Below are 26813 nucleotides of genomic sequence, written 5' to 3' on the forward strand. Positions count from 1 at the left end.
CTATGTGATATTTTTCAGTAAAAATGGAGTATGTTTCTTCTTACCACATCAAAATTTGGGAGACAGCAGGAACAATATCTACCATATTCAATGTAATACAAAACTGAATTTTAGGAGTAGAATACCATCACAAAATATGTGCCTTGCACTTTGACAATAAACATCTTCATTACAACTCCGTTTGTAATAAAACCCTCAATATGTTAACTAGCAGCAAAAACATTTCACTGTCCAGCCATTTCATACACTGTATAGTAACCTTCTCCAAACTCTTTGCTTTCCACTCCCTATCATGAGGAAAAAGGAAAATGCACGGTAACTACTTCTGTTCACCTCATCCTGTCAACTGTTAACCATGTTAGAAGCATTTGCTAAAAATACACATAAAAGTTACTTCAAAGAAAAGYACCTAATGGTTCAGAAAAAGAAGCAAAATCAAACCAATGCCTATCTTTGGTTAAACTTAATGTAACAGCAAAAACTACCACTTATGGACATCTTTCACTCCAGAATTTCTCTTCCATCCTGAGCTTACAGAGCTTGGTCTCCTTCTGCAAATACAAGAGATAGCCTGGACATTTCTACCATGTACAGAGCTCTGCTGCTTCACTGCCACACTCCAGAAGCATGGAGACCTAAATTGCTTACTAGAGAATGAAATAGCATCCTTATTCAACTGTAGTGGAAAGCTCCTGAATGCAAAAGATTTATGGCAYATACCTTGGATGGAAGAATCTTTCAGGAATTCATTAATTAATCAATTTTCTATTCTGGAATCTAAGGTTTTAATCTGACTTACAGACTGTGTAGACAGTAGGTAGAAAACTAGTAGGTAGGTGTGCTTATGAAGAAAAATATATTGACATTACAAGATCATCTTTTGAAGGACATTTCTACAACGGATGTTTCAGCTGAGGTCTGAAAGTCAGACAACCCCTATGTGACAAAATTAGTTGGAAGTTTTCACATTTCCTTCAGGTGAATCAGTGCCCTTGTGTCTTGGARCTCATCCTGGAGCACACTGCACTGCACTACAATCCCTCTTCAAAACCTTGTGGAAGCATGACCTTGCTCAAACTGGCTATAAAGGATTGAAAATGCAGAACTGTGAAAATGTTGCTGAAATCCATGAGAGCTGCCTGATAAATGAAACCTGTGAGCTGACACCTCATGTGCAATTTCACCTTTACAAGTCCTTAATGTTTTGACTTATTGGGTAGGAAATGGGGTGGGGTATGGGAATGGCCATAAGATGTGCAAGAACCTAGAATTAATTACAGCAGACACTGTACCTGTTTAGACATTTTAACTGAGAAAAATAATAAGATAAMAAAGCATGAAGTAAAATGAGAGGGGAATACGCAGCATGATAAATGCATTTTTGTAGCAAGCCAAGAGATGCCTTCAATCTGCCMGATTAAGTGAAGAAACTGGACCAAGCTCTTGGATAAAAATGTAAGTCTTAACTGCCTTTGCACTTTTCCAGGACAAAAATGAGTCTGATCAGTGAATGCAGTTGATCAATATTCTATGTAGCCCCTCTATAATCAAGGCTTAATCTATTTATTAAGATACCTAACACTGGTTTTGAACAGATATCTGTTCTCTAGTATTTCTACCAGACATAGTATCTGAGGTGGATGCTATTAGTATCTGGCTRAGGTGGATGCTATTCCTTTTGTTGCAAGTCCTTCCAAGAATGATATTTTTTTTGAGTGAATGAATGCCTCTTGTTGTCTTCAGTTACATGCAAATGTAAAAAACCCACAAACAATACAGTGATTGGTTCAATTAAATAACTAAGCCATGGCCTATTTTGTTATTTCAGAAAACAGCAGAAAAGGAAAAATTGTTTATTTCTCTCTCAAAGTCATGTATAATAGGTATACATGGGAGAGATGAGATGAAACTCTAGACCATTACTTTGTCTGCAGTAAGAGCTTAGCTTGTATCTAAATGGAATGGTATCAATCCCTYTTCTGCAGCAGATACACTAGAACTRTGATAACAGCAGAAAAGTCAAGTTGTTGAAACTTATGGAGAGAAAGAGACCAAGAACCAGAATTAAAGGGTTCCTCATGCAGAAAATGGAATACTTTCCATGTAAAAGTACTTATTTTAATATMATTTCTAATGAGATGGGGGATTGATTTAAATTATCTAAAAGAACACTTTTTATCCTTTTTTCCCCATGAAAGTTTCCCAATACAGTATGTTTATGATATATTCTTGCTGAAAATATTAAGACCATAGATAAAATACAGAAGCAAGTATTACCCTGTCAAATGCAAATAATGGGCTCAAAAGGTATTCTGTATTAGTAATCAGGCACTTCACTTTGTACAATATTTTCAGTAAAGCCAAGATAATACCTTTATAAACTTTTTTTGCACAACTGCAAGCTAGCTGAGTATGCACAATACTTCTAGCACTGCATACTCCTAGGACCCAAATTCCAAAAAGCTTTCATGTGAATAATATCTACTATAGTGATGAGTCACTTCAATTATTTTAGCAATCTCATTTGGTATTTCATTACAAAAAAGCTTCATAGGACTAGGTCCTTAGCTACCAGGAGCGTAGTAATGCATCATGGAAGATATATTTCTTGATTAATCACCAAATTCCGCATTGTTTGAGATATTACAGGATTATGTTTCTAAATTCTAGTTTACAGCTTGGTACTAGACAAGYGCAGCAGTCAGCTATGCTCAACAAAAAGCTGTTTATGATTTTCATTAATGAGTTTTTCACTTCTAGGGGAAAAAAAACAATYGGCACCAAAAGTGCTAAAGAAGAGACAGCAAGGTTAGGCAGTAGTGCAGAGTTTTTTAGGTCTCTCTGCCATAGGATACTGCTAATATGGGAAAGTCATAGGAACACAGTGGCAGCAACACTTGTTTTATATTCTATGCTTTACAAGCACGCAGTGGTGACACTTTGTCATGGAAATGCTCAGAAAGTGTGACTCCATCCACGTATCTGCTCTAGCATGGCATATGGTGCAGTCTGAAGGGAATGCTTAGGTACTCRTTTCACTTTACCCCATCTTTGGCACACAGGAATCTGCACACGCATTCTCMTCTTCCTATGGTGCTCAGATACTCTTAATTGGCACAAATGAATTAAACATGTGTATCTGCAGAGACATGGCACATATGTACTATATGAGAGAAATTTCCTGTAAAGAAGGCAATGCCTATGGTACACAAGTTGCCCAGTTAAGATATGTATTTCACTGGCACTTCACTTTTACAAAAACTATTAAATTATAGCAGCACTCAGGCACTGTGCCATCAAATCAGAAATGCATAAAGTGTAGGTGGTTGGTTCATATGCTTTTAATGCCACCATTCTCAGCTGGGAACATCGATTCAGATCTGTCAGTATTTTCCATGCTTAAAATGAAGATTTGCCTTCTGTAATCTAGCTTTAACTTGCATCAAGAAAATACCAGGAATMAAAACCAATGTCCAACTCTGACAGAGAAAATTAATGGTTCTCTGAATTATGAACACAGGAAGTTATCAGTCAAAGAAAGCTTCGATTAGTTGCCATTCCAAAGCCAATGCAAAATAGTGCTGTTCCAAGGGTCCTGTTAGGTGGATGGATTAAAATTTATATGTTCCTGTCTTTTCAAAACATGTCTGTTCAAATTTGTCAAAACAGCAAACACAATTGCTGAGAAAAAAATTGTGCCCTGARCCAAGTGGAAATTATGCTTAAGCATCCTAGCATTAGCTTCATGATAAACTGAAACAGGTGTTTTATGTCAAGCAAATCTACAGTGAAAATTCTAGTATAAAAACAAGTGAAATATATAAAAAACTGTAAGGTGTAATTTGTATGTGCATGTAAATATTTACAAATAATATCCTATTTCTACTGTACAAAACAATTGTATGTACTAAAGAGAAGAATGATTTTCAATCAGAAAGCATGCTCTGCTTTTCCGAACTACTCCATGAGGAGGACCTCTACATAGACAAAGAATCTATTTTTCCCTATAGACTCTGCAGAGAAGGGYTCTCCCTCCATGGAGCATCTGCTGTCTGTCAAGTAGCACATCACAGACTGGGTGGGCAAAAGGCTGTCTGCCCCCTGTGGCCAGCATGTGCACCCCTGCCCACTTTTGGGCAAACCAAAAGTCTGTGTGGGCCAGCACACTGTGCCTGCAGAAAGGGGCAGCAGCTTCTTCCTAGAAGCTTTTCTTCCCCAGTTCCCCTGGCACCTGCACAATATGTGCAACGTTGACCTGCAATGGCAGGGTTCCTAAACAGACTGCTACYGACAGCACCGTGATTTCTGCACAACCTATGGGCTTTGGAGTGCAATGGTAGAATTCAACCCTGCATATGATTCCTCGAGTCAACAGTGCAAGAACTCCAAACAGCATTATAGGGGCCAGGCCTAATCCACAACRTGCTTATTTCTCCTACAGAACTTACTACTGTACATGAACATAAGCTTACAAAGGAATTACAGCCTTGCATCTACCTTTTGAATTGATCCCAAGAAAGAATTTTCACTTTGTCTAAGAATGATCAGTTCACTCTACAGTAGCTTGTGAAAAAATTGATTTGGTTCCTTTATGCTGTATTCAAAAGGCAAAAAGAAAGAAAATAGCTATCTACAACACTAGCAGGCATGTATTAAGTAGAAATTACATAACGTGACTAAACTATAAGTATCTCCAGAGAATCTGATCAGAAAAACTCAACTGACTTTTAAGCAAAGACAATGGAAGACTGAAAACATATACATTGCTAATCTTCCCTGCAACGTTACCAAAAACCCCAATAAACATCCCATACTAGAACCATTATGCTTGCAATACCTAAGGCAACAATCACTTTTTATCCAGCGCTACCAGGTCCTAGGAAAAAAAAGATGACCTGAACAATTATTTTGGTCAGACTGCTTATCTTCAGTATTGCATTACCTCTAATTTTATGGAAATAGTTTGATGATGTGACTTTAACTAATGAAAATTTCTGTAATGAATTCTAAACTCCAGATAATCACATGAGATACAGTAGGTTATTAAAGCTATATATTATTTTTGTCTTAGCATATTACAGACCTCTATTCAATCTTAAAATAAAATGTTTATTATGAGAATTAATAATTGTGTAAAATTTTGCCTTGGTCATACTTTTGTAGTGGAATTTATTTGTTCCATAGATATTTATATTATTTTAGCTTCATTTTTAAGGAGGCTTTGTTAGAAGAAATGTAATCTGACCAGAAGCCATTTTTTCCATAAATAGCTGGTATCCCAAATTCCAAACTTTAGGGAAACCATAGAAAAGTGCAATCACAAAGGCTGCAATGCTTTTAAGCAATGTTAGCAGAATCTATTTAGAAGATTTAAAATTACTATTTTGAATTATCATGGTCTACATCTCTTGTCCAGAGTAATTAATCTTCATTCACTGCAAAAGGACTGTTGCACACTCATGAGTGAGCTATACCTGGACCCATGAGAACATTATCAAGGAAAAGGTAGTGGCCCAAACACCACTTTTCTAAATATAGTTTCTATACAAAATATTGTCAAAGTATAATCCTTAGTTATTTTTACAGTACTCTATGATTTAAACAACAATATTAAGTAAAATAGTAAGTGTGTGAAACTGCAACACCACATGGAATGAACACTCTGCCATTTTGCTAGTGTAATCAATATTAGGACCAGAAAAAGTTTCTAACACACAAGCAAAAATATTCCATAGTTTTTGAATCTTGACGGTACACTTCATGATTTTGGCTATGATTTGCAGCACACTCTTAAGATWCACAAATATCTTATGCACATTTCAGTAGCAGAATGGCACTTGGCTTACTCTAATAGAAACAACAGAGATGCAACTGACAATTTTAAGAAAGACAATGTCCTTATTTGCATGCTGAAATTCTGGCTGTGTCCCCCCAGTCCAGGCACATCCATTCATTGTGCAATCTGTCGATGGGTAAACAAATAGTGCAGGATTCATCTCAGTGGGATCTGGCCCTTTGGTCTAACCGAAGTCAATTCTAGGTCGATACTGAAGTACCATAGGATAAGACTGAAAACAAAARCAAGGGAAAAACAACAACAGAAACAGACAAGAAAGCATGAAGACATGATTCATAAACAATACAAAGAAAATGCAATTAAAGACTACCTTAAGAATAGCTAGAGCTTATCTCTAAGACAGATGTATGTGACAGTTTTACTTATATGCAATAATTCCATACATTTCAACACTTAAATCCATCCTTGYACTTCAAATCTATTAGCTATTTGTCATTGATATACAATTTCTTTATCTGCTTTTATCTATTTCAGTTTATTACATTTATACTTGGAATGCTCAAATGAGTCTTATTTCTGTGTTGCTGTGTTTGATAAAAAGCAATCTTGACATTTTACACTTTCCAAACCAAAGTGTATTTACAGGTGATGCACTTTAAGATTTATATACAGAGGTTCCAYAGCTATACTATAAAAAAAGTTAAACTACTGCCAGCTGACTTTCCAAGACATGAGGGCTACGTTCTCCCCCAAATCTAAATTCCGTAACTTCCGATCTAGTGATAAATTTTTATTAATTCCTACTGATGAAAAAAAAGGGCAAATCAGCTTCTTGGATCCCTAAACTGGACAGAACTGTTGTGGAATGGAAGGCAGGAGTGGATGRATTTTCCTAAAAGTGCTACAGAATATCTGGGCACTTGTTGCTCAAACTGTTGGTTTAYAGAATCTCTTATTTTTCAGTCTGTGGGCACTTCATTTAAGTCTCAAGTTTCCCTCTTAGTGTCATTGGCATACTAGACATTTTCTATAGCATAAAACCCTGGCAATTCTTGTCTCAGCAGCTTACAGCCTTACATAATTCTCTGCTACAGGATAGAGAAACAAAGCTAATTTACAGGTTCTTTTTTMTTTAAATTGTAAATTTGAAGATACAAAGAATTATTACAGAAGCTATCATTAAAACCAGGAATATYTTGCTCTATTTTGCTGCATCCTTCAAATGCAACAGAGAAGAAGAAACCAAGACAGAGCTTCAGACCTATAGGGTTAATAAATTTCCCATGCCATGGTAGTGAAATGATCACCAGAACTAAAAGTGATCACACTTGCAGGGGATTTATGAATTGGAGTGCAGAGAAATCACAAGGTAAACCCAGAGGTATTAACAGTATCAGGAGTGTTTAGGAGAGAAGACAAGGAGCACCATGTGCAGTCTGAATGYGCAACTAACAAACGTATCTGCAGTATCATAAACTACCAGGTCTCTGATTAATTTTTTCCTTGCACAGGATATGACTACCATATTACTTAAATGCTATTTCACATGGTTTTCACTTGGAGTATATAAATTATCTCTAAAAGTGTGCAAATCTGATTGGAAGTGGCAGAGCACACACTGAAATTACCAAGTAAACCAGTGGCTCAGTGTTTTAGCAAACGGAATCACAAAACTGTACAAATAAAATGCACTATGCTGGAACAACTCTACTGCAGGAGGCATGAGTGCAATAGTTCACTTCTATCAATAGTGGGGAGTGACCCTCTAATTTTTTACTCAAGATAAAAATAGCATTTCAAAGTTGCAAAGTAACTTCCAGAGATCAGTTCAAATCAAAATTCTCAATGAGGAAACTGAAATACTGTTTCCCATAGTACTGGAAACCAGATCAATTAGCTGAAACTCAGAAATCAGCTTCAGTTTGCAGGTTCTAGAGGTTTTGTTTGTAAGATTATTCCATTTCTGATTTTAAAAATGTGAAAGGAAAAGTATTTAGAAAAATCTAACTTTTTTTTTACTCCATTAAAAAGGACATACGAATTTCTGTAAAGTAATGACTAAATGTAGTCTTTTAATTCACACTCTTCAGTTTTGATCCCTTGCCAGTGACTGCCCAATGCTGGTTAGTTAGAGGAATGAGATAGGAAGAGGTAGATTATCCTTGAGGCTGAAATGGATATCAATCTACAGAATTATATCTCTCACAAAAACCCACAAAAACCGCCCTAATGTAAAGTAAAAGAAACCCCTAAACCCTTTGAATAAAGTTTGTGCTGCAGGAATGAAAATGCTCAGGCCTCGCTCACAGAGTTTTAGCACTTGGTAGTGAGGAATTATAAAAACTCCACAAGTTGAATTACAATGGAGGTGCTGCCAGGACCTTAGTGACTGTAATATGTACAGTCGTGAGTGCCTCTTACCTGATACAAAGTGCCATCCTGTGAGCAGACTTGCGAAGATGAGCAGTTCTGACACCGAAACTGCGAAGGAGATGATTTTCTGATCAGATAAGAGGCATCCACAGCTGGACATACACATTTACCATTTAGTGATTCTTTTTAAAAATTTTTAAATGTAAAGGTTACAATTAATTTACTTATTTTAAAACAGGAAAGGCTTCTTTAATGAACAAATGGACCTTTTCCCTTTACTTGTCTACCTCATGTAAGGGCTACAGCTATGCCAGTAAAAGCTCATGGTCAATAGTACCAAAGATATAATGGATTCACTTGGTCTTCACTCAGAAGAAGAGGCTGTAATTAATTACCATTGCAACTTCATTGAGGAAAACAAAATCACAGAAGCCTAGATATTACTGGATTTATTACCAGCACAACTAAATTTTTAGAGGTTTTAGATGTGTCTGACTTTGAGGGAGTGATTTAAAACTATGTAAAAGATGAACACATATCTGGTTATGCTGTGTGTATATAAACACAGCTTACAAACTTAACCAAGGGTTGTCAACTCTTGCATTCACTAAATATTAAAAACTATAATACTGATATGTAAAAAAAAATTCACCAGTACMAATATCTTTTTATCAAAATCATAATTAATGTTGCTTCCAATTCATACAGCTGCCAAAAGTCCATTTGTAGGCAGGATGAAATGCCATTAAAAAATTCCATTATCACTGAAATTGTTGTCTCAACACCTCCTAATAGTACAGCCAATGCTAACAAAAATACAAGATGGCAAACTAAACAAACATCCACTGGTTTCAAGGCAGTATCAGAAAAGATTCTATTTAAAACTCCCTTATTCATGCAACATTGGGGTTTCAGCAATCACCAAACTTCAGTGCAATATTACTTTTAAATTTAATGAATACTTGCCTATATACATTGAGCTCTCTAATTCCTGTCAAAACCTATCCTTCCCCCTCCAGCTTTAGGAACAAATGAAAAACTTTAGGAAACCTGTGAATTGCTAACTCCACAGAGTGTTTAATCCTCTGTCTTCTCTGTCCATGGCCCAGTGCTTTTTATTCTGAGCACCAGGAAGTTTAAAACAAAACAAAACAAAAATAGAGAAAGTTTGGAATTTTCTTCAGATCAGTAAATTAACAGAAATTAAATCCTTAGCTTTAGCTGCACTCCAATTTAGCCTCCACTAGTAATAACAGACAAACTTGCCTATACTACAAAGCAATAAAGAGTGAAGAACAATCAACACGCACACACAAAAGAATGCATAAAAGAAAGAGAAGAAAAGGGGGTATGACTTCAAAAAAATTAAACATACAAGGCAATACTAAATTAAACTGAGTACTAGTCATGAAAAAAAGTATTTTAAAAAGTTAAATACTGCAATTCTAAAATATGCACATGCAGCAAGGAAAACCCATCTGGTTGTTAYCTGAATGCTACTGTTATACAGCTTATCTAAAAAATTAGATGTAGTATTAACAGTAATAAAACAATTAGATTTCACCAATAATATTTCAGTGTCACTTTCAGTTTATTGACTGAATAAAACAGATTCTTACTGAAGAACTGCTGGATGCAGATTCCTCAACTATTGCAACTCAAAATGTCGCTAAAAGCTAATTTGCTGAAAAAGAACAAGGGCTTGGGTTTTCAGTCAGTTGACTTAAAACTTTGAGCAGAACTTTCATGTACACATTGTATATCTGCTCTTTTGAAGGTTCAGAGTATACACAATATATGTGCTGCAGGATTTCACTCATAGGGTTTTTCATAAGAAATCCAGAAAATATGCAAAAGGCATTTTTAAATAAGGGGTTTCTGAAGGGTCATAGAATAAATTCTGGCCTAAGCTGTGAAAGCATGTATAGTCTCTGAAATAAATATACCAAAAYATTTATCAATAATGTAACAGCATTTACGTTTTCGCCTCTTAGTCTCCATCTTGTCATGTAGATGAATTCCATAGTATGATCCTTCCCCATGATTTCTCCGTTGCATAGTACATCCAGCTTAAAATACAACAGAACAAACAGTGAGACAAAGSGATGAGAATTTTGATGTCTAAATGAAGTCCTAAGTGAATCTCCGGAGTTATTCTCTCCACTCCTTTCATTATACAACAATTCCATCAGACATATATATCAAACCTGGATGAACWCAACATGCTGACAATGTGCTATTTTGTACCCTGGTATTCAACTRGTATTTTTTCACTTTTGTGTTTTTATTTGAAGTGTGGACAGAAGGAAGTCTGCTAAGGAGGTATGAAATCACTAGTAGACAAACATTCCCTATATTTAGCTACACTCCACARTATCTGTTTGAAGAGAAAGCCTTGTGCTGTATTTTGAAGGCCACCTTGTWATGCTAGTGCTCTTTCCAACCCAAAGATACAAACCAGAGGTACTGTAATTTTCATTAAAAAARTAGATTATGAAGACATTTTTAAAAATTAGTTTAAAAATAACTATAAATTACAAGAAAAATGCACTTCAAAGTATACAATCACTGACTGAACACAAAAGACTGAGAAACATGTCTAGTTTAAACTGTATTATAACTATACTACTGCTGCCCGCCACTGCAAGTGTTTGACRATGTTTTCATTACTAGAGCAATAATATTTTCTGGTTTTTAGACAAAAAATAAAAGTCAAAATTTTCAAGTAAGCAGATTCTTTGTAACACAAGCCATTAAGGTGCCAGACAGATTAAATTAACAAAACCAAATGACACCAAAAGGCTGGTCAGCATGCCATGACACTGTGACAAACTCCTGTGTRTAGCTATAATCCTGTGCACCAAACCTAGCTCAGCCCTAGCCCTGACCAAAGCTGGAAGGCTGTCYGTGCTATAAATTCCCATTTCTCTGGAAAGAGTGGAAGTGGGTTCAAACATGACTAAATTTCATTGAAATGGATTATGTTGCAGGGAAATTAAAATCTCTCTTTCAAATGTACCTCATAGGAACTTGGAAGTTTTAATTTTAAGCTGAGAAACTTTTTGATAGTTCCCACAGTCACTCGAGTAGAACAGCGGATAAATTTCTTCATTAAACCCTAAAGCAAAAGCAACAAATCAGAAAAAAACACRTTAGAAATTATGGAAAACGAGCAATCTCTAGTGCTAGAACAGCTGTAACTGATAATTTTTTCAACCAGTAACCAATTTTACTGCACTCTTCTAATTCATAATAACACCATAGGTTCATTTTTGTTCACTCGTTTTCAAAATTTAAAAGATGACAAACAAGTTCATTTGAGACATCTTTGGTTCTAAAGACACTTCTATAAGATACAGAAGAGAGAAAAGAAAAAAACCAAAACCCAGCTACCACCGAAACCATCAAAACTCCCAGAAGAACTTAAAAAGTCTATGTGTTTGTGTTAGTAACACTGGGGGTCAAACAAATGTTGCATTTCTTAGAAGTGTTAAGAACCTCCAGTTATACATGTAACATAACCCACAGAAAATATACGTAGTTTTAATAGAAAATTTCTTAAATATATTTTCATTTTTCTTCTTGTCTTTGTAGTTTAATAAAACATTATTAAAATCTCAGGCAATTTCTAAAGACTTTCTTCTAGACTCACTGTTTTAGGTAATTCCCTTCAGGAATAGGAACCATAGATCCCTAATTCTTAAAACAGCAACTGGCAAGTATTATTCCACACCGTTTCCAGACTGAAGTGAGCTGCCCAAGGCCACAGACAAYACATCAGAGTGAGAATCAGATTTAYAGCTCAGAAGATTYGGATWCATTCAGTGCAAAATGTATTTGCTAAGCCGGTCCATTCTGGCACATTCCTGATCCTGAAGGTATGAGGCAGCTCACCTACAGCTGGCTTCGTGAGTACCTCTGTGGTGTGCTGTAATCCACTGTGTAACRCAGTTATATACCATCAAGGCTGCAGACTACAAAACTATAATACATACACAAAAATCCACTGTCATAAATGGATTTCTGCACAGAACCAAATTTGTTACGATTGTTTTACAGAATTCCAAGATGCACTGAAATGCCTCAAACAGAAGGACTAAATTAGCGTGGGAGTGGGAACAGGTCCCCACCTTAAAGTTTATTTTTGATGGTTATAAAATGATTTTGCTCCTGTAAGATGCTATTCTGTCATCAGTAACAGCAGCAGAGCTCGTTTGCTACTCACTTTGACGACATTATCTCCTGACTGCCCATTGTTGCGTAAACAATCGAGGCAGATTGCAATCTGTGGGTCACTCCTGTGATAGTCTTTATCTTCTTCATTTTCATCACACTCCTCATCTACTTTGGGTTTATCAGCTTTTGGACTTTCATCTATAAAATATTAGGATCATATTATTTAAGTATAAAGTAGTTAAAAAGCACATATTTAAGGAAATGTGTCATTTTTATGAGCATTTATAATTTTTCTTCATATTAAAATTACACAATTTTAATTCAGTATTCTTAAACTGACCAATTTAAAAACCTCTGAAAACAGACTTTTACTATTGAAATTTTAATGCAATATGCATGCACCAGATTTCTATGAACAGAAAATAATTAGTTGATGGACCATATTGGGTGTGGCTGTCTACTTATAATATGTCCAATAATTAAAACGCTGCACTGTGCATGCATCAAGATAACTCAGACACGTAAACCTAGTGTATGGTGTGGCACCGACAAAAATAATATTTTTAAATAAACAGTGGAACAACTAATTCCAACACTTGTATATCAAAGTAACACAGCTRATCAATTCATATTAACTGTCTGTCACAATAATCCAGTGAAGACAAGTTCCTGTAATGTAAATGAGGTAAATGAAAACTCAGATCTCATCCACTTCTGACTGATCTAAGAAATGTTACTGTAAGAACTACAGGTGTTTCTCTCCAGAATGATTTTAMAACTAAATAGCCATCTATTTACTTATTCCCCTTTAAAAATATAAGAAAGGAAAGGTGTGTGTATTTTACTCCATAATTACATATAACATGTTATCCCCCTTCACTCATGCTGTTAACATGTTCTATTGGTAATTGGTTTAAAATTCGAACTCTTTGGAAAAGGTACCATCTTGTAGAGTTTAGGATTTAGCTAAGTTGAACACTCAAATGCTAAGTCTAGTAAGTACACCTAGATAAGGCCACAATGTATGTAAATAATAACCATAAAATGGAGTAAATKTCACAGATTTAGAGTGCAGTATACAATAATCTCATTGTATACATTTGGTTTTTTTCTGTATCCCCAACTTACTTCTTTTGATTTAAAACAAACACTGGTCTYTGTTAGAATAAAACATCACAATTAACTTGAATAAGCTGCTTTTCCATTTTTAAAAAAAAAAAAAACTTTAAAAAAACTGCTTTCCTACACTTACCAGACTTCTAAAGTAATTTAGAAGAGTTCAAATGAGAAAATAGAATGAAAACTTGAATAAATACCAAGCCATGACTAAGTTTCTTGACACAGTAATTAGTTCCCTTTGTTCAGTATACATATTCAAGATGAGTTTTAAGCTATATTCATTACTTTTCTCTCTCACAATTTTTAAGTTTTCAGTAACTATAAAAGATTGTCCCTAAGTTCCTATTAGCTATTGACACATTTAGTTGAATGTGYATCATACATACATTCTGTTCCCATCATCATCATCCTATGAGCAGAATTTACAGCATCAAACTACAGGTTTTTTTCTTTCTTTTTTAATATTTTTTCTGTGAACGGTCCGGAAACAGACTCTATTAATCAAGCAGGTGCAGTCTACCTGTCACAAGCATTTGTTCAGGTCATGCTGGAGAGTACCAATGAATATTGTTTCTCTGTATCATGGTATCTTCCATAATTTATCAATTCTTTCTGGTAACCAGTCTCCTGCTGGAGTCACCAATGCCTGAGATACGCTTTGTTGATGGTTTTTTTTTTCCTTCTGGTATGTGAAAGTTGTGAGTCTTGGGACTTTCTAACAGATCTTAGATACTTACATTGGGAACTGTGCTGTGACCTGTGGCACAGGACATTAACTGAGACTTTAAACTACAGTGACAATGTGATTGCAGGGCATTGTATTGACAACTGAAAGTCTCTTATTGAAATTATTCTCAGAAAATAATTTCTTCCCAGGCAAATTCTAAATGCTTGTTTGTGGCAGAAAATAGCTTAAGTGCTCATAATTTGTCTCAATGAATTGTCATGACTTTCAAATGGTTTGTAGAGACAAATTTCCATAGCTCCAGGATACAGTCACTGATGGAGATGGATACATCTGTAGCTATTCAAAAGTGTATTTTGTGAGTTAGAGCCTTCCTCTCATACACAAAACAATCCAAGCTCTCACTACATTTACGAACTCCTCTCCATTAGGTTTACCATTAAATTTAGAGAGGAAGTTTAGAACAAGAAGAATCAGTTGGTCAAAAGTTACACCCTACAAATTTGCAAATTATCTGTTGATTCTTTCTATGTATGTATATAGCAGAAAATAATTTTCTACACAGTCAAGAAATGCCTACATCTCATAAAAGTATCTTCTAAGTATTTGTAAAACTGAACAGGTATACACTACATAGTATACTACTATGTAGTAGCAAACAAATGTAATTTCATCTAAACTGTTCTGCAGTTTTTAATTTATTTATATAAAAGAGAAYATTTTCTCTTATAATGGATGCCAAATGCAAATCAACAAAACTTGTGAGAAAGAAAACGAAATGTTGMAAAGTTGAAAAGAAGATATTATAAAGAATTGAGTACAGAGGAATATTGGAAGATGTTTATTTGACAGTTACCCTTTACTGAAAATAGCTATTTTTTTAACTTAGCAGAGTCTTCCAAAATTCTTTAAAATCAAATCAAATATGCTATGGTATTAAAAATTTGATGTCAGATTAAAGGGACATAAAACCAGTTGGATGTAGTCCTCACTTAGCACCTTAATATTGAGTTTTAAAGTTTGAGGGTCAACTACAAAAAATGAAACACAAACAAAACAAAAAAAYCCCAACGAAGAAAGAAACAAACAAAAAAGCATTGTGGAATCTATATAAAACAATTATTTAGCATGTGTGGAAAACTGTTTTACTACTTGTCATAACTAATTCTTGACAACCTCCTACTTAACAGATGGTCAAATTTGGTAACAGAAAGTAATCTGTAAAAACTCTGTTAAAAATTTCTGTATCTTGCCGTATTAAGAAAATTAAGTATTCAACTGGACAACTGTGAGAGYGCTGCAAGGGAGAGCCTAGGGTAATGCAAATAAAAGTGATGGTAAAAGAGCCAGTGTTTGTAAAACTGGTTAACAAATAAGCAGCAGTACATGAAGGCCCACACCACATTTGCAGATTCACTACAAGTTTCTGTAGTATCTTTGAATTCAGCAAAAACAGAATGTATTTATGTGAGTGAAGAAACTGGTCTTAATGAACAATGTTACTTAACACGAATGAGAGAAGGAAAAGATCATCACCTTGTCCATTTTCTTGAGGTTTGTTTTTCTTCCAAAATTCAATCTCTCGCTGCAGTTCCTCTAGTTAACATCAAAGAACAGTAAAGTGAATTTTTCAATCAATACCAGGAATATAATTACAAATAGCMATATTCCCTCCACAAACCCCAACAGTTCCCAAAACCAAATGAGAAACTTACGTTCTCGAAGTCCAGGCACCAACTTAAATATAATTTCCTCTAAGGTGTTATCCAGCCTTTCAGAGGGAAAAAAGTATATTTYACATTAAATGGAAACGAACATTTTAACTATTTTAGTGACTAAATAACAATAACTTTTGAATAATAAAAGGAGTTACWTTTTTTTGATAAATAATAAATCCTGCCAAAGCCAACTGATTTTAGCTTGAGAGACAACATGCATTAAAGCTTATCTCCACCACCTTTTAAATGGATTTGTTTTARAAATAACCAAGGAATTTATTTTTAATGCATAAAAATAAGAATGAAACAAAAGAGAAATAAACAACATACTATAAAATTTTTATTTTTAGAATTTGTATTACATGCAAATAGTAGTGTTTCTAAGAGGAACAGACTGGAAAAGTAGTATCTAGTTTTAAAGTCCACCTCATGAGAAGTAAGCATGAAAATTATAACCTCCATTATCATATTAAGTGTTGAAGTGCTTTGGTAATAAGCCTGTTACGAAAAACTGAACAGACTATTCCCTGCTTACCACACCACAGACAAACCAGTCTTGGCAGGATAAAGAAGACCACAGAGCATCCATGATGCTCTGACTGCTCTGACTTGACAGTTCTCAGTACCCAGCATAATTAATTTGAACGATTTAAACCTGCCATGAGCTTGTACACCAGGAGAGAGCACACACAGGCGTGTCCTCTGATACCCCGGTATTAGCACCAAAACTCATTTTTACGGTCCCTTCCAGTGGACACAGTGCAGTCACCCTTGATGCTGAAGSTAAAATATTTTTATTTCCTGTTCTCTGAATTTAACTAACTTTTCTACCCATTTAGTTTATCTGCTTTCTAGCTCTACTTCCTCTCCTGATTTCTTATCCTTCAGTTTCCTCTGTCTTTTGTTCAGTTTCCTTTTCTCTCCTCTCTTTTGCCTTTTATGTCACCTCTTGTCAACAGAAACTCCTACTGCCCACAGCCTAAACAAAAACTCATGACAAAATAAAATACTAYGTAATACAGAGAAATTAAGTACCTTGACACTCAGACTGAAGCTATGATATAATAGTTGCATATAATAATTTGGTGTATTTTTAATTGCCTTATTTTTTTCATCTCATGAACCATATATTTCTTTACACATACATTTGCAAATACACGTGTGTACATGGTATTAATAATACACTRTAGGCCTGTCACATAGCTCTTCTGTCATTTGTTCACCAACAGTGGCAAAGCAGGAGTAAGACTAAATGTTTTTATTGTTGAGGAATGCCTACAATCCATATTAATTGATAAAAATTATCATAGAAAAAAATATGAGAGTATTCAAAGTTCTCCTTTCAGAACTTGTACTCCAAAGTTTACAATTAGACCCTTTACCCATCCATCAAGTTCTGAGACGAGTTCCCTCTGGTATCCAACAGATACCATCATACCATAAAAAGATTTGTGTTTAAGCTACAACCACAATCCATTTTTAATTGCTCTTTCTTATGGAGACAACAACAACAAAACTCAGCAAGCGAAACATACACCCCATCAAACAAAGCAGCACAGAGAGCACTTTCTCACAGAAGAAAGAAATGAAAACTGTGGGATGTCTGAGTGCTTAATTTCTGATAGATGACAACATAGGTCTACCTTTCCAGGTGCTGTATCTCATAGCCTGCTCTGTCAGTGTCTAACTACATGGTACTGGGAAGTTTCCACAGCAGAGCACTGGGAACTTGGGAACCTGTCTTAGAAATGGAATTCATTTCACACTGTAAGAAAGCTCCAACCTTCATAATTTACTCATTAAAAGAAATGAAATAAGGAGTTCAAAAGAGAACATCACTACCTTAATTAAAAATCCCTCTGTTCTTCAGGATGGTATAATACATGCTGGTTTTCCTACAATTATTTTTGAAAAATCCCATTTAGCAGTTTCTAATTTAACTTCAATGGCCCAAACCAAAAATCTAGGAATGTTAAAATAGCAAAAAAAAAATCCAGTATACTTTGCAAACTTACAATGCCAGAAGCAAGAACTGGCTTTTCTTTCAAAAACTAAACAAACMCCTTTTTTTCTTTACAGAGGATAAATGCCAAACAACACTCTGACAAAGGGCAGAAGAAAAATTCCTATCTGATCTTTAAGTGCAGAGAAAGCAAAACTTTAGGGAAAAATGAAATTATTACAAGATTCTCCATTTCAGATGCTTCTTACAGTGTTCCCATAATCCACACATATGAGTACTCTGACACAAAGATTTGTATTTCTGTGACTCACATCAAACCCATTCCAAAATGAAACTACTTGAAAAAAAGTGGTCTGTTATTTAACATGATACTGCCAGTTAATCCTGAAACAAGAACACTGATATTTTAGAGACACTCTTTTCCACCCCCTCCCCCTATTTTCCAACCATCTTCCAAACCAGAGTGTATAGAAAGACGAAAAAAGCATTTGTGCCAGCTTTGTATAGTTTCTTTTTTCACCTGTTCTATAATACTGAATGAGTCATAAGATCAATACTCTCTGAAAATTACCAGCAAATGTGAACCAAACTAAGACTACCGCTCAGGAACTTGCTTAAACAGGAGTATCATGCTAGCAAGAGAAAAAAAAAGGTTGCCTCCATGGCACTATCAACACAGACCCTAATGAGTACTGATGCAGAATTCTGCTAAATCAGTAAAGGAAATTCTTAAAATTTAATACTCTTCCTACATTTTCATTTTAGAGCTCAGTGTTGAATTTCAGACTTAGTCTTGTAGTTACAACAGACCCTAAGTTCTGCCAACTAAGAGAAACAAACAAAAAACTCACATAGTTGTGAAGTTGCTCAGAACTGGGTTTATAAGTAGTTTATAAAGCTTATCTGAGAGGGCTGAGTTAAAACTAATATGTGGTGTTTAACATGTTTTCTCAGAAAAAGAACTGCATTCTTTAGCAATGATGGGGCTGATCCCTATGGTCAGAATGTAAGACAYGTATCAAGTTATGCAGGCAACATCCAGGAATGATAGTTCCACTGCACTGCTGACATCTCTTCTGATGATTAGTTCAGCAAATGTGTAAAGCTGGTTCATAAAATACCACCAGGAAACTACTAACTATGAGCAGTTTCCTACCAAAGAGACCAAACGACTCTAAAAGGAATTTCAGGAAATAATTGCATAGAAAATAGCTCTACCCACATTTCTGGCTTGCGCTCTGAACTTTTCTCACCTACTTACTGCTCACTACCCACTACCCACCTACTGTCCTGCTCAAAGTAATGTAAACAATGTATGTTTACTAAACATTTACTACATGTTCCAGAAAATGCATTTTTCATCTCATATGAAGTGGTCCCATCAGAGTAAAAGAAATATTTCTAAATGTTTTTGTTTTCAGCTTATTAGTAGCCTATAGGGTCTTCTYTCATGACTTACACAGCACCTCAGATGCTGACAGTAAATCAGAAACATACTTATGGTAAACATCTACATAAACCTGCTTAGCCCTAACCTTCCAAAAAATATTCAGATGATAAAGACTTAGGCCAATAACACCCTTTACAGTTGCTGAACACAATCTCAATAATCCTGTTGGTGTGTAACTGAAGTATGGAAATGGTTGTGCACCCACAGATCAGTCAAAAATCAAAGCAATGTATGAAAACTGTAACAAAAACAATGACACCAGGAAATAATACCAAGCCTAGTAAATTCCATATGTAAACGCAAATGTTTTTACATTGATGTAAGAATAATTCCTCCTAAGTTCACAACAGTATTACAAAATAATAATACTGTGGGATGGGGTCGAGGTAGTGTTGGGATTGAAGTCAAGGGAGTGCCTTCACCACTCTAGGAAAACATGAAGTTCTTCCATCTTCTTATGATGACATTTCATGATTTTTCTATCTTATGGGATATCTATCATCTTTGTTTCAACATAACATCACTAAAAGTGAAACCAGAATTTCAGGGAAAATACTTGTTTTAAAAAAGGTGTGTTATTGTGGTATAAAAAAAAAACCTCAAGCAAGGGTATTTTTAATGTAAACCTTTTTTTCGTTAGTGTATTTTCATTAATCTTACAGTAGATTCCAATTCAGATTGGCAGACGTATGCCCTGAAAAACATTGTTTTTAACATGATTCATTTTCCGTGTTGCTCTTAAAAGAAAAAAGGTTTGCCATGAGGTTTGTAATGCCTTAAAAATTTGAAAAAAAAACCTCAAGAATTTTATTTCATGTAAAGAATAAAAGATCTCATTCATTTGAGATATTAATTTTTAAAATTTGTACAATCTAATCATTATTTGTGTCTTTCCTCCTTTTACTACATCTGAAAAAAATCAATTTAGAATTTAGTAGGAGCTGAGAAAATTACAACCTATATGGCTTAGAATATATGTCAGTTAATATATGCATTATACAAATAAGTAAAACAATAATTCCCTTTTAGGATAAAGACATTACRTTTTTATGTTGTTGTTGTTCTTCCATTTCAGCAAATATTGTCAAATAGCATCTTACCTTAACATTTCTAGTGGATTGGTCTCATGCACTTGGTTGCCACACCTGGGACAGTCATTGCTTTCTTCAAAGTGTTGAACAATACAAGTTTTACAAACTAAGGGAGAGAAGGGAATAAAAGAAAAAAGAACAAACCAACTTAGACAAGATCTAAATAATATTGCTCGAGTATGATCTAATGGTAYCTGCTAGCTACTTCATGCATCAGAAATAAACGAGTATTATCTTAAAGTAAATAATTACAATGTATCTTATCACTTTCTTTTTCCTCGAAACCATTGTTAGCTCTGCTCTGCTAAGAGACCAAGGTCAGCAGCACAGGTTGGACAAGCACTGCTTTCAAGTATGAGGAGTTTTTGCTACTGAGAATTCTCCCAGCATCATAATACACAAAGCCTGTACCCTACACCACCCTAAAGAGCAGGTTCTCAGAAGGTGTCTGCTGGGGAGCTTCAGCCCAGCAGAGCCCACCATCACCTCAGCTGATCTGAACATGCCTTATGCACATCCCTTCTGTTCCAATGGTACTGCTGGCAGCTGAAAATACTGGTTTAAATACTTACTGTAAGAGAAAAGTTCACAGAAATTGTACCCAGCTTCAAAGTGTTTCTCACTCTACAGAGTGTTTTCCAAAGCAATGACAAAATGTACACAACATTTAATACTCGAATCTTCTAATGAAAAATCATGATCATGACCATKGCAAGTATTAACAAACCCAAACCAACACCAATATGAATTTAAAAACCAATCAACTGAAAGTAAACTATACAAGGTGCTACACTACTTTGCTTCCAAATGACTAATTACAGGCTGTAGATTTTAATACCATTAATAAGAAAATGGAAGCCAAGCTGATGAGAAGAAATATGCTTGCTATTATTATTGGACTATAACATTCTGGATGGAGATAAACTCTATCCTCTGCTTATTATTAATTCACCTACACTGAAATGAGAACTGCAAGTTTGTCAGCAAATGGACTGAAAAAATAAATGGACTGCTGTGACTGCAATATGCTTTCTGCCTAAACACTGTAATTTCTTTCATCAATTACCTAAAGAAGTATGAACATCTCTAAATAAGTTGGTAAATCCTAATCATGACAACTTTAGAAATCCTTAAATTCCTTTAAGAAAACCTACATTTGTCTTTGCGTTAAAATGTTCAGAAAAGATATACCAAATCACCTGACACTGATAATGCACACATATTAAACCTCACGTTTCTTCCAACTGCTTCAAAACACTAACTTAAAAGACAAAGTTCACAGCTCAGGTTTCTGAAGGAATTGTGAAATACACTTCTGTCAGTTGTGTTTTTCAGCTGCAGCACCTGATAACTCATAATCCTGGTATCRATATTGTGTTGAATACACTGCTGCTGTCAGGAGAAAGTGTATGGGATGGTGGTGGGTGATGAAAATACTGATGAGAACCCCAGGTTAAGAGTCCCTCAGAAATGCCATTGTAAACAGTAACAGTAATGTAAACGTAAAAAATATATATAAATTCTAGCATGCAAGAATAATGAACTGATACATGATACTCCTAGTGAGATCATCAGCCAGTACTTTCATATATGATAGGTATAATTGTCTGTTACTCTCAATGTAAAACACTGAACATTTTTCAAAGCCTATTGCTTTGCAGTTTCTGAAAATGGGATGAAGTCTAAGTGTTGGGTGAAGAAGGTAGGGAAAAAGTGAATCTTTAAACACAATTAAATTACAAATATATTCAATTAACTACCTTATGGAAAAAAACAAACTCCAAATCAAAACCCTTTAACACTTCCACTACAGACTGACAAAATAACATGGTTTCATTTGCTTCACTGTAGGTCATGTCGGGGAGCAAATAGACAAAAGAGAACTGCTTAACCAAAATGTACAGTCTGCAGAATTTTGAGGTATATGGTACACGTCAGTGAAATGAGAACCTGAATTTCATAGTTGTACTATGACATTTCAGAAGAGACACAATAAAAGTTAAACTTCCATAAGATGATTTTCTACAGCTGATAAAAGTACTTGTGTGACATATGCTAATTGGCTGGCAGCCATAACAATGCTGTTTTCCAATACAGAGATATCTGGTTCACATATTCTTTCAGATCTTTGTAGCCAGATGAAAAACACAGATACAAGTGTCAAGACTGTGCTGTGTGTCACAAACAAACAAAAAAGTACATATCTTATGCATATCTACATACATATGTATCCTTCCAGGTTACTGTTTAAATGTTGATTAATGAGGTACCTAAATAAAACTCATATTGCTTTTTTATGTAAAATATTCTACAAGATAAAGTTTAATTAGTTAATTGTGGTACAAATTCTTTGTCAGAACTTCTTCTCCTTTGAATTATTCCAAGGATCTCCTCTCTCAAAATTAATCACTCTGATTCAGTGAGCAAAGGAAGGGCACAGGATGTGCACAACTAGCGGAACATCAAACCCATCCAGTAGAACATCAAACACATCTCAGTGATGGCACAGAGGTGTAACAAGTAATTTGGTATGTTTACTGAAGTATTTAATTATCTACCTTAAGCCAGCTTTAAAAACACTTACTTTTAGGGAAAGTGTCTGCTTAAAAACAGGACAGAAAACTTCAGTTCACTTAACCACCCTTCTCAGAAACTATACAAGTGTGACTACTCCACTCTTAATTACAATTACCAGACACAGTCAAACTGGATTCTCTCCTGTTAAAAGGGAGAGAGAATTTCAGTATGTGATGACCAAGAATGACTTTTTGTGTTGAAAACTATTTCAAAATAWCACTTAGGCCCTGCTCATGCCATTGACTAAAGTTTCTGCAGGAGAAGGACTCTGAAAGCAGCTCAGCTTTCTTCTCCAAGGGTCAGAAATTTTGCTGCAGTAAAGTTTTTTCTGGATTTTCTGTTGAGAGCTTAAGTTTCTAGCAAAACCTAAAAACCACTCTGATTGAAAGATTATTTGATACTGAAAATCATATCTCTGGTAAATTTCCTGCATGGAAGGAGACTTCTGAAAGTTCCTAGAAATTGCCTAGACATTTTTGAAATTGCCTTGGCTGACAATTTCTTAACACAAATATTAGAAAGACCAACGAGCAGTAATGCACCATTTGATCTGTTCACAAACAGGGAAAAGCTGGTAAGGAATACAGCCACAAAGAGCATCTTGCCTTGAGGGGAGTTGAGGATATTGAGGAAGGATACACACTTAAACAGCACAGTTGGGATTCTGAACTCTGAAAAATGGGACTTCAGCTTGTTTAAGCAAGTGTTCATTGGATTTCCCAAGGTGACTATCATTAGAATGAAACTCAGGAAAGCTGGCCAAGCTATATAGTCTGTTGTACAGGGAATTCTGTCAGAAGAATTGCTTAGCACACAAGAATTGCTTAATGCAYGTGGTTCCTAATTCATAAGCAAAAATAGATCATATTAGAAGTGGAAACAAGGATGGGAAACAAAAGGATATAAAATCACTACTCTGGCAYATAGAGACAAAAGTAGGAAAGCCAAGGCCCAGCCATAGCCAAAGCTGATGAGAGACATAAGGGAATTGTGTAAGTACWCTAGCAGTTGAGGGAAGCTTAGACAGAATGTGCCTCTTAATGAATGAGTGAAAAACTCAGAAATAGCTTATACAGAAAGGTTTGAAGTCCTCAGCATCTTTCTGCCTTGGTCTTCACAGGCAGAGTCTGATCCCAGATCTCCACGCATACCATCATGATTTGGGAAGGAGAGGGATGTTCAACAGCCAAGGAGCAACAGGTTAGAACCTACTGAGAAAGACTTCAAGTACTTAAATCTACAGGCCAGGTAGGATTCACTAAAATGAAAGCTTATCACCATCCTCATGGTGATTATGATGGGTACCCAATGACTAGAAAAGACAGTGTGTTGTGCCCACSTTTAATAAAGAGGGGAAGGATGACCCAGGGAAGAACAGCTAAACAGTCTCCCCCAGCTCACTGGAAAGAGGGCAGATTACATCACATCCCTTGGAGTCAATTTCCACCTATGCGAGGGACAAAAATGTAATCAGGAAGAGGCAATAGCAATTTGCCAAAAGCAAATCATGGTATTGGCTGGCAGGTGAAGTAAACAGTCTGTACCGTTTGAACAGCAGTTACTGGAGCGATGGAGCCTGGCAAAAATAGTAACACAAGGGGCAATGGTCACAGGTTGACACTTGGCAGGACTTTCAGAAAAACTAGATAAAGACTGTTGCAGCAGAAACGGTTACTGAGAGAGGCTGTAGAGACTTCATGCTTGGAAATCCAAGTGTCAACTACACAGAGCCATGGCTTGGCCTGGTATAGCGCTAGCAACTAACCTGCCTTCTTGCATGAAGTTGGCCTAGACAAGCTCCAGATGTCCCTTTCAACCAACATTTCTGTGGTTGTGTAAACAGTCTGATATTTTTTAAGATACTAAAGAATGTTCTTGAGGAAAGTTTATTTTCCCAGTTTTGTAAGTGCACACTGTACTAAACAACGGAGTGACTCCGGAGACAGATGATGGGATATACCCTTTAGCTCACATCCAGCCTGCTTCCATCAGTAGTTCTTAAACATTGTTGACAACTGTGTAACAGACTAGAAAAAATGGTTTCAATCCATAATACAAAACCATTCTGCTGGAAGTAGCAAAAAAGAAATAAAGTGCTGAATTTGCAGAATAAGAAATTTTGCAGTAACACAACCATTTCCTTTCCAATAGAGATAGGAAAGTTTGCACTTCTGCGACCCAATCTGTTCAACATTTTCAAAAGCCCCATCAGAAACATCTCTTATCGAAAAGGCACWCATTTCTCAGAGCAGAACTTATCTACTTATTAATTTCCAGCAGCACAGAATATGAGAATTAACTGGTGATTCTCTGCTTTGGTTACTACTGATCACATTAGTTCCCCTATGATCACTGGAGAACATCTATGTCAATACAAGGTTTCACTGAAAGAGATCTACTCCCTAAGTAAATATTTTGCCAAGTATTTCTCTGCATTGTGCCATGAAACACATTAGAGAGATGTGTGCCAGTACTGACCAAACCAGTGCATCCATCATACACACTGCCAACAAATACATTAGCTTAAGTTCCAAAAGCATGATTGTATCATCAAAAAAGCACACCTGACCTAATGATCTCACCTGCGATCAGACAGGCCACAGTGACACAAGTGTGGTGTTAGAGCCAGCACAATCATCACTAGCTTAGGGGAAACAAAAGGGTCTCTGTACTCTGCAAGGTGTTCAGCAGAGTTGACACACCCTCACAGAATTGGTCAGGTTGAAAGAGACCACAATGGGCTATCTGGTCCAACATCTCTGCTCAAGYATGGACATCCCAGAGCACATGGCACAGAAYTGSATCTGGATTGTYCTTGAATATCTCCAAGGAGGGAGACTCCACACTGTCTGGGCAATCTGTTCCAGTGTACCGTCAACCACACAGTAAAAAAGTTCTTCATGTTCAGGTGAACTTGTTCACGTTCATATTCATGAACTTCCCGTGCATCAGTTTTTGCCTGTTGCCTCTTGTTCTATCAGCTGGCACCACTGAGTAGAGCCTGGCTCTATCCTCTTGACACCCACACTTTAGATATTTATTTACCTTAATGAGATTCCCTCTCAGGCCTCCCCCTAAGCCTGAACAGGCCCAGCTCCCTCAGCCTTTCATTGTAAGAGAGGTTCTCCCTGACCAACTTAGTACTCTGCTGGACCTGCTGCAGGAGCTTCATACCTCTACAGTACTGTGGAGAACTACATACAGTTCAAGATAACCCAGACTGCAGACCAGTGTTTAGAAAACTCCAGAAGATATGGAATTAATTCAGCGTATTTAATATAAAAATTCAGTAAACAAAACCAGCACAGTGGTTGTATTAAACACATTAACACTTCAAGAAAATATAACTTATGAAGGAGGGACTATTTTGCAAAGTACTACTTACAGGTATGGAGGCACTCTGTTACTGTAGTTGGCTTGATGAGATAGCCTTTACAGATATAGCAGGTGATATGAGGATTGAAATCTTTCACCAAGTGCTTCCTCTGAGTAGCCATTCGTAGGGCAGGAATCGCCAGCAGAGTGCTTGGGGCCAGAGAAGCAAGTCTGAGAGGCGTCGATGTCCACAGTTCACAAGAGCTGTGGCGCTGCTCTGTGCAAGTGGACTTCTCCAGGCATTTGATCTTAATTCCGCAGGTCTCACTGAGGCATGGCTCATAACTCCTGCTCCTGTGCCAGGCGAGTCATCCTCCTACCTGTAACACACGTGGAAAACAGAGCTGCGTGAAGCTGGCCGGACGGCGGCGATGCCCCGGAGGACCGGCGTCGCCATGAACTTGGCAGGGGCACGGGGCTGTCATTTACATAACAGCGGCCGCCGTGGGCCCGCAGCCGAGCTCCGAGGCCGCGCCCCGCGCCCCGGCA

General features: G+C 36.2%; 1 protein-coding gene across 6 annotated transcripts in view; it reads right to left on the reverse strand.

Annotated features, from left to right (window-relative positions):
- Positions 1–26813, reverse strand: part of PCGF5 (polycomb group ring finger 5) — a 59938-nt gene that overhangs the window by 5141 nt on the left and 27984 nt on the right. For 4 of the 6 annotated variants that reach the window (XM_057370935.1, XM_057370936.1, XM_057370934.1 and 1 more), the window contains 7 exons: positions 26335–26644; positions 20382–20478; positions 15866–15921; positions 15687–15746; positions 12396–12544; positions 11190–11288; positions 10150–10239 (listed from right to left, as the gene is read on the reverse strand). In XM_057370935.1, coding sequence (XP_057226918.1) covers positions 10150–10239; positions 11190–11288; positions 12396–12544; positions 15687–15746; positions 15866–15921; positions 20382–20478; positions 26335–26446 — 663 coding nt within the window. In that variant the 5' untranslated portion in view covers positions 26447–26644. Of the gene's footprint in view, positions 1–6; positions 6069–8218; positions 8279–10149; positions 10240–11189; positions 11289–12395; positions 12545–15686; positions 15747–15865; positions 15922–20381; positions 20479–26334; positions 26645–26813 lie in introns of those variants that run through there. The other 2 variants (XM_057370937.1, XM_057370938.1) reach the window with 2 other exon arrangements.

Source organism: Malurus melanocephalus, unplaced genomic scaffold (genome assembly GCF_030028575.1).
Source record: "Malurus melanocephalus ecotype Western Australia unplaced genomic scaffold, MMel_1.1 scaffold_137, whole genome shotgun sequence".
Classification (NCBI taxonomy): domain Eukaryota; kingdom Metazoa; phylum Chordata; class Aves; order Passeriformes; family Maluridae; genus Malurus; species Malurus melanocephalus.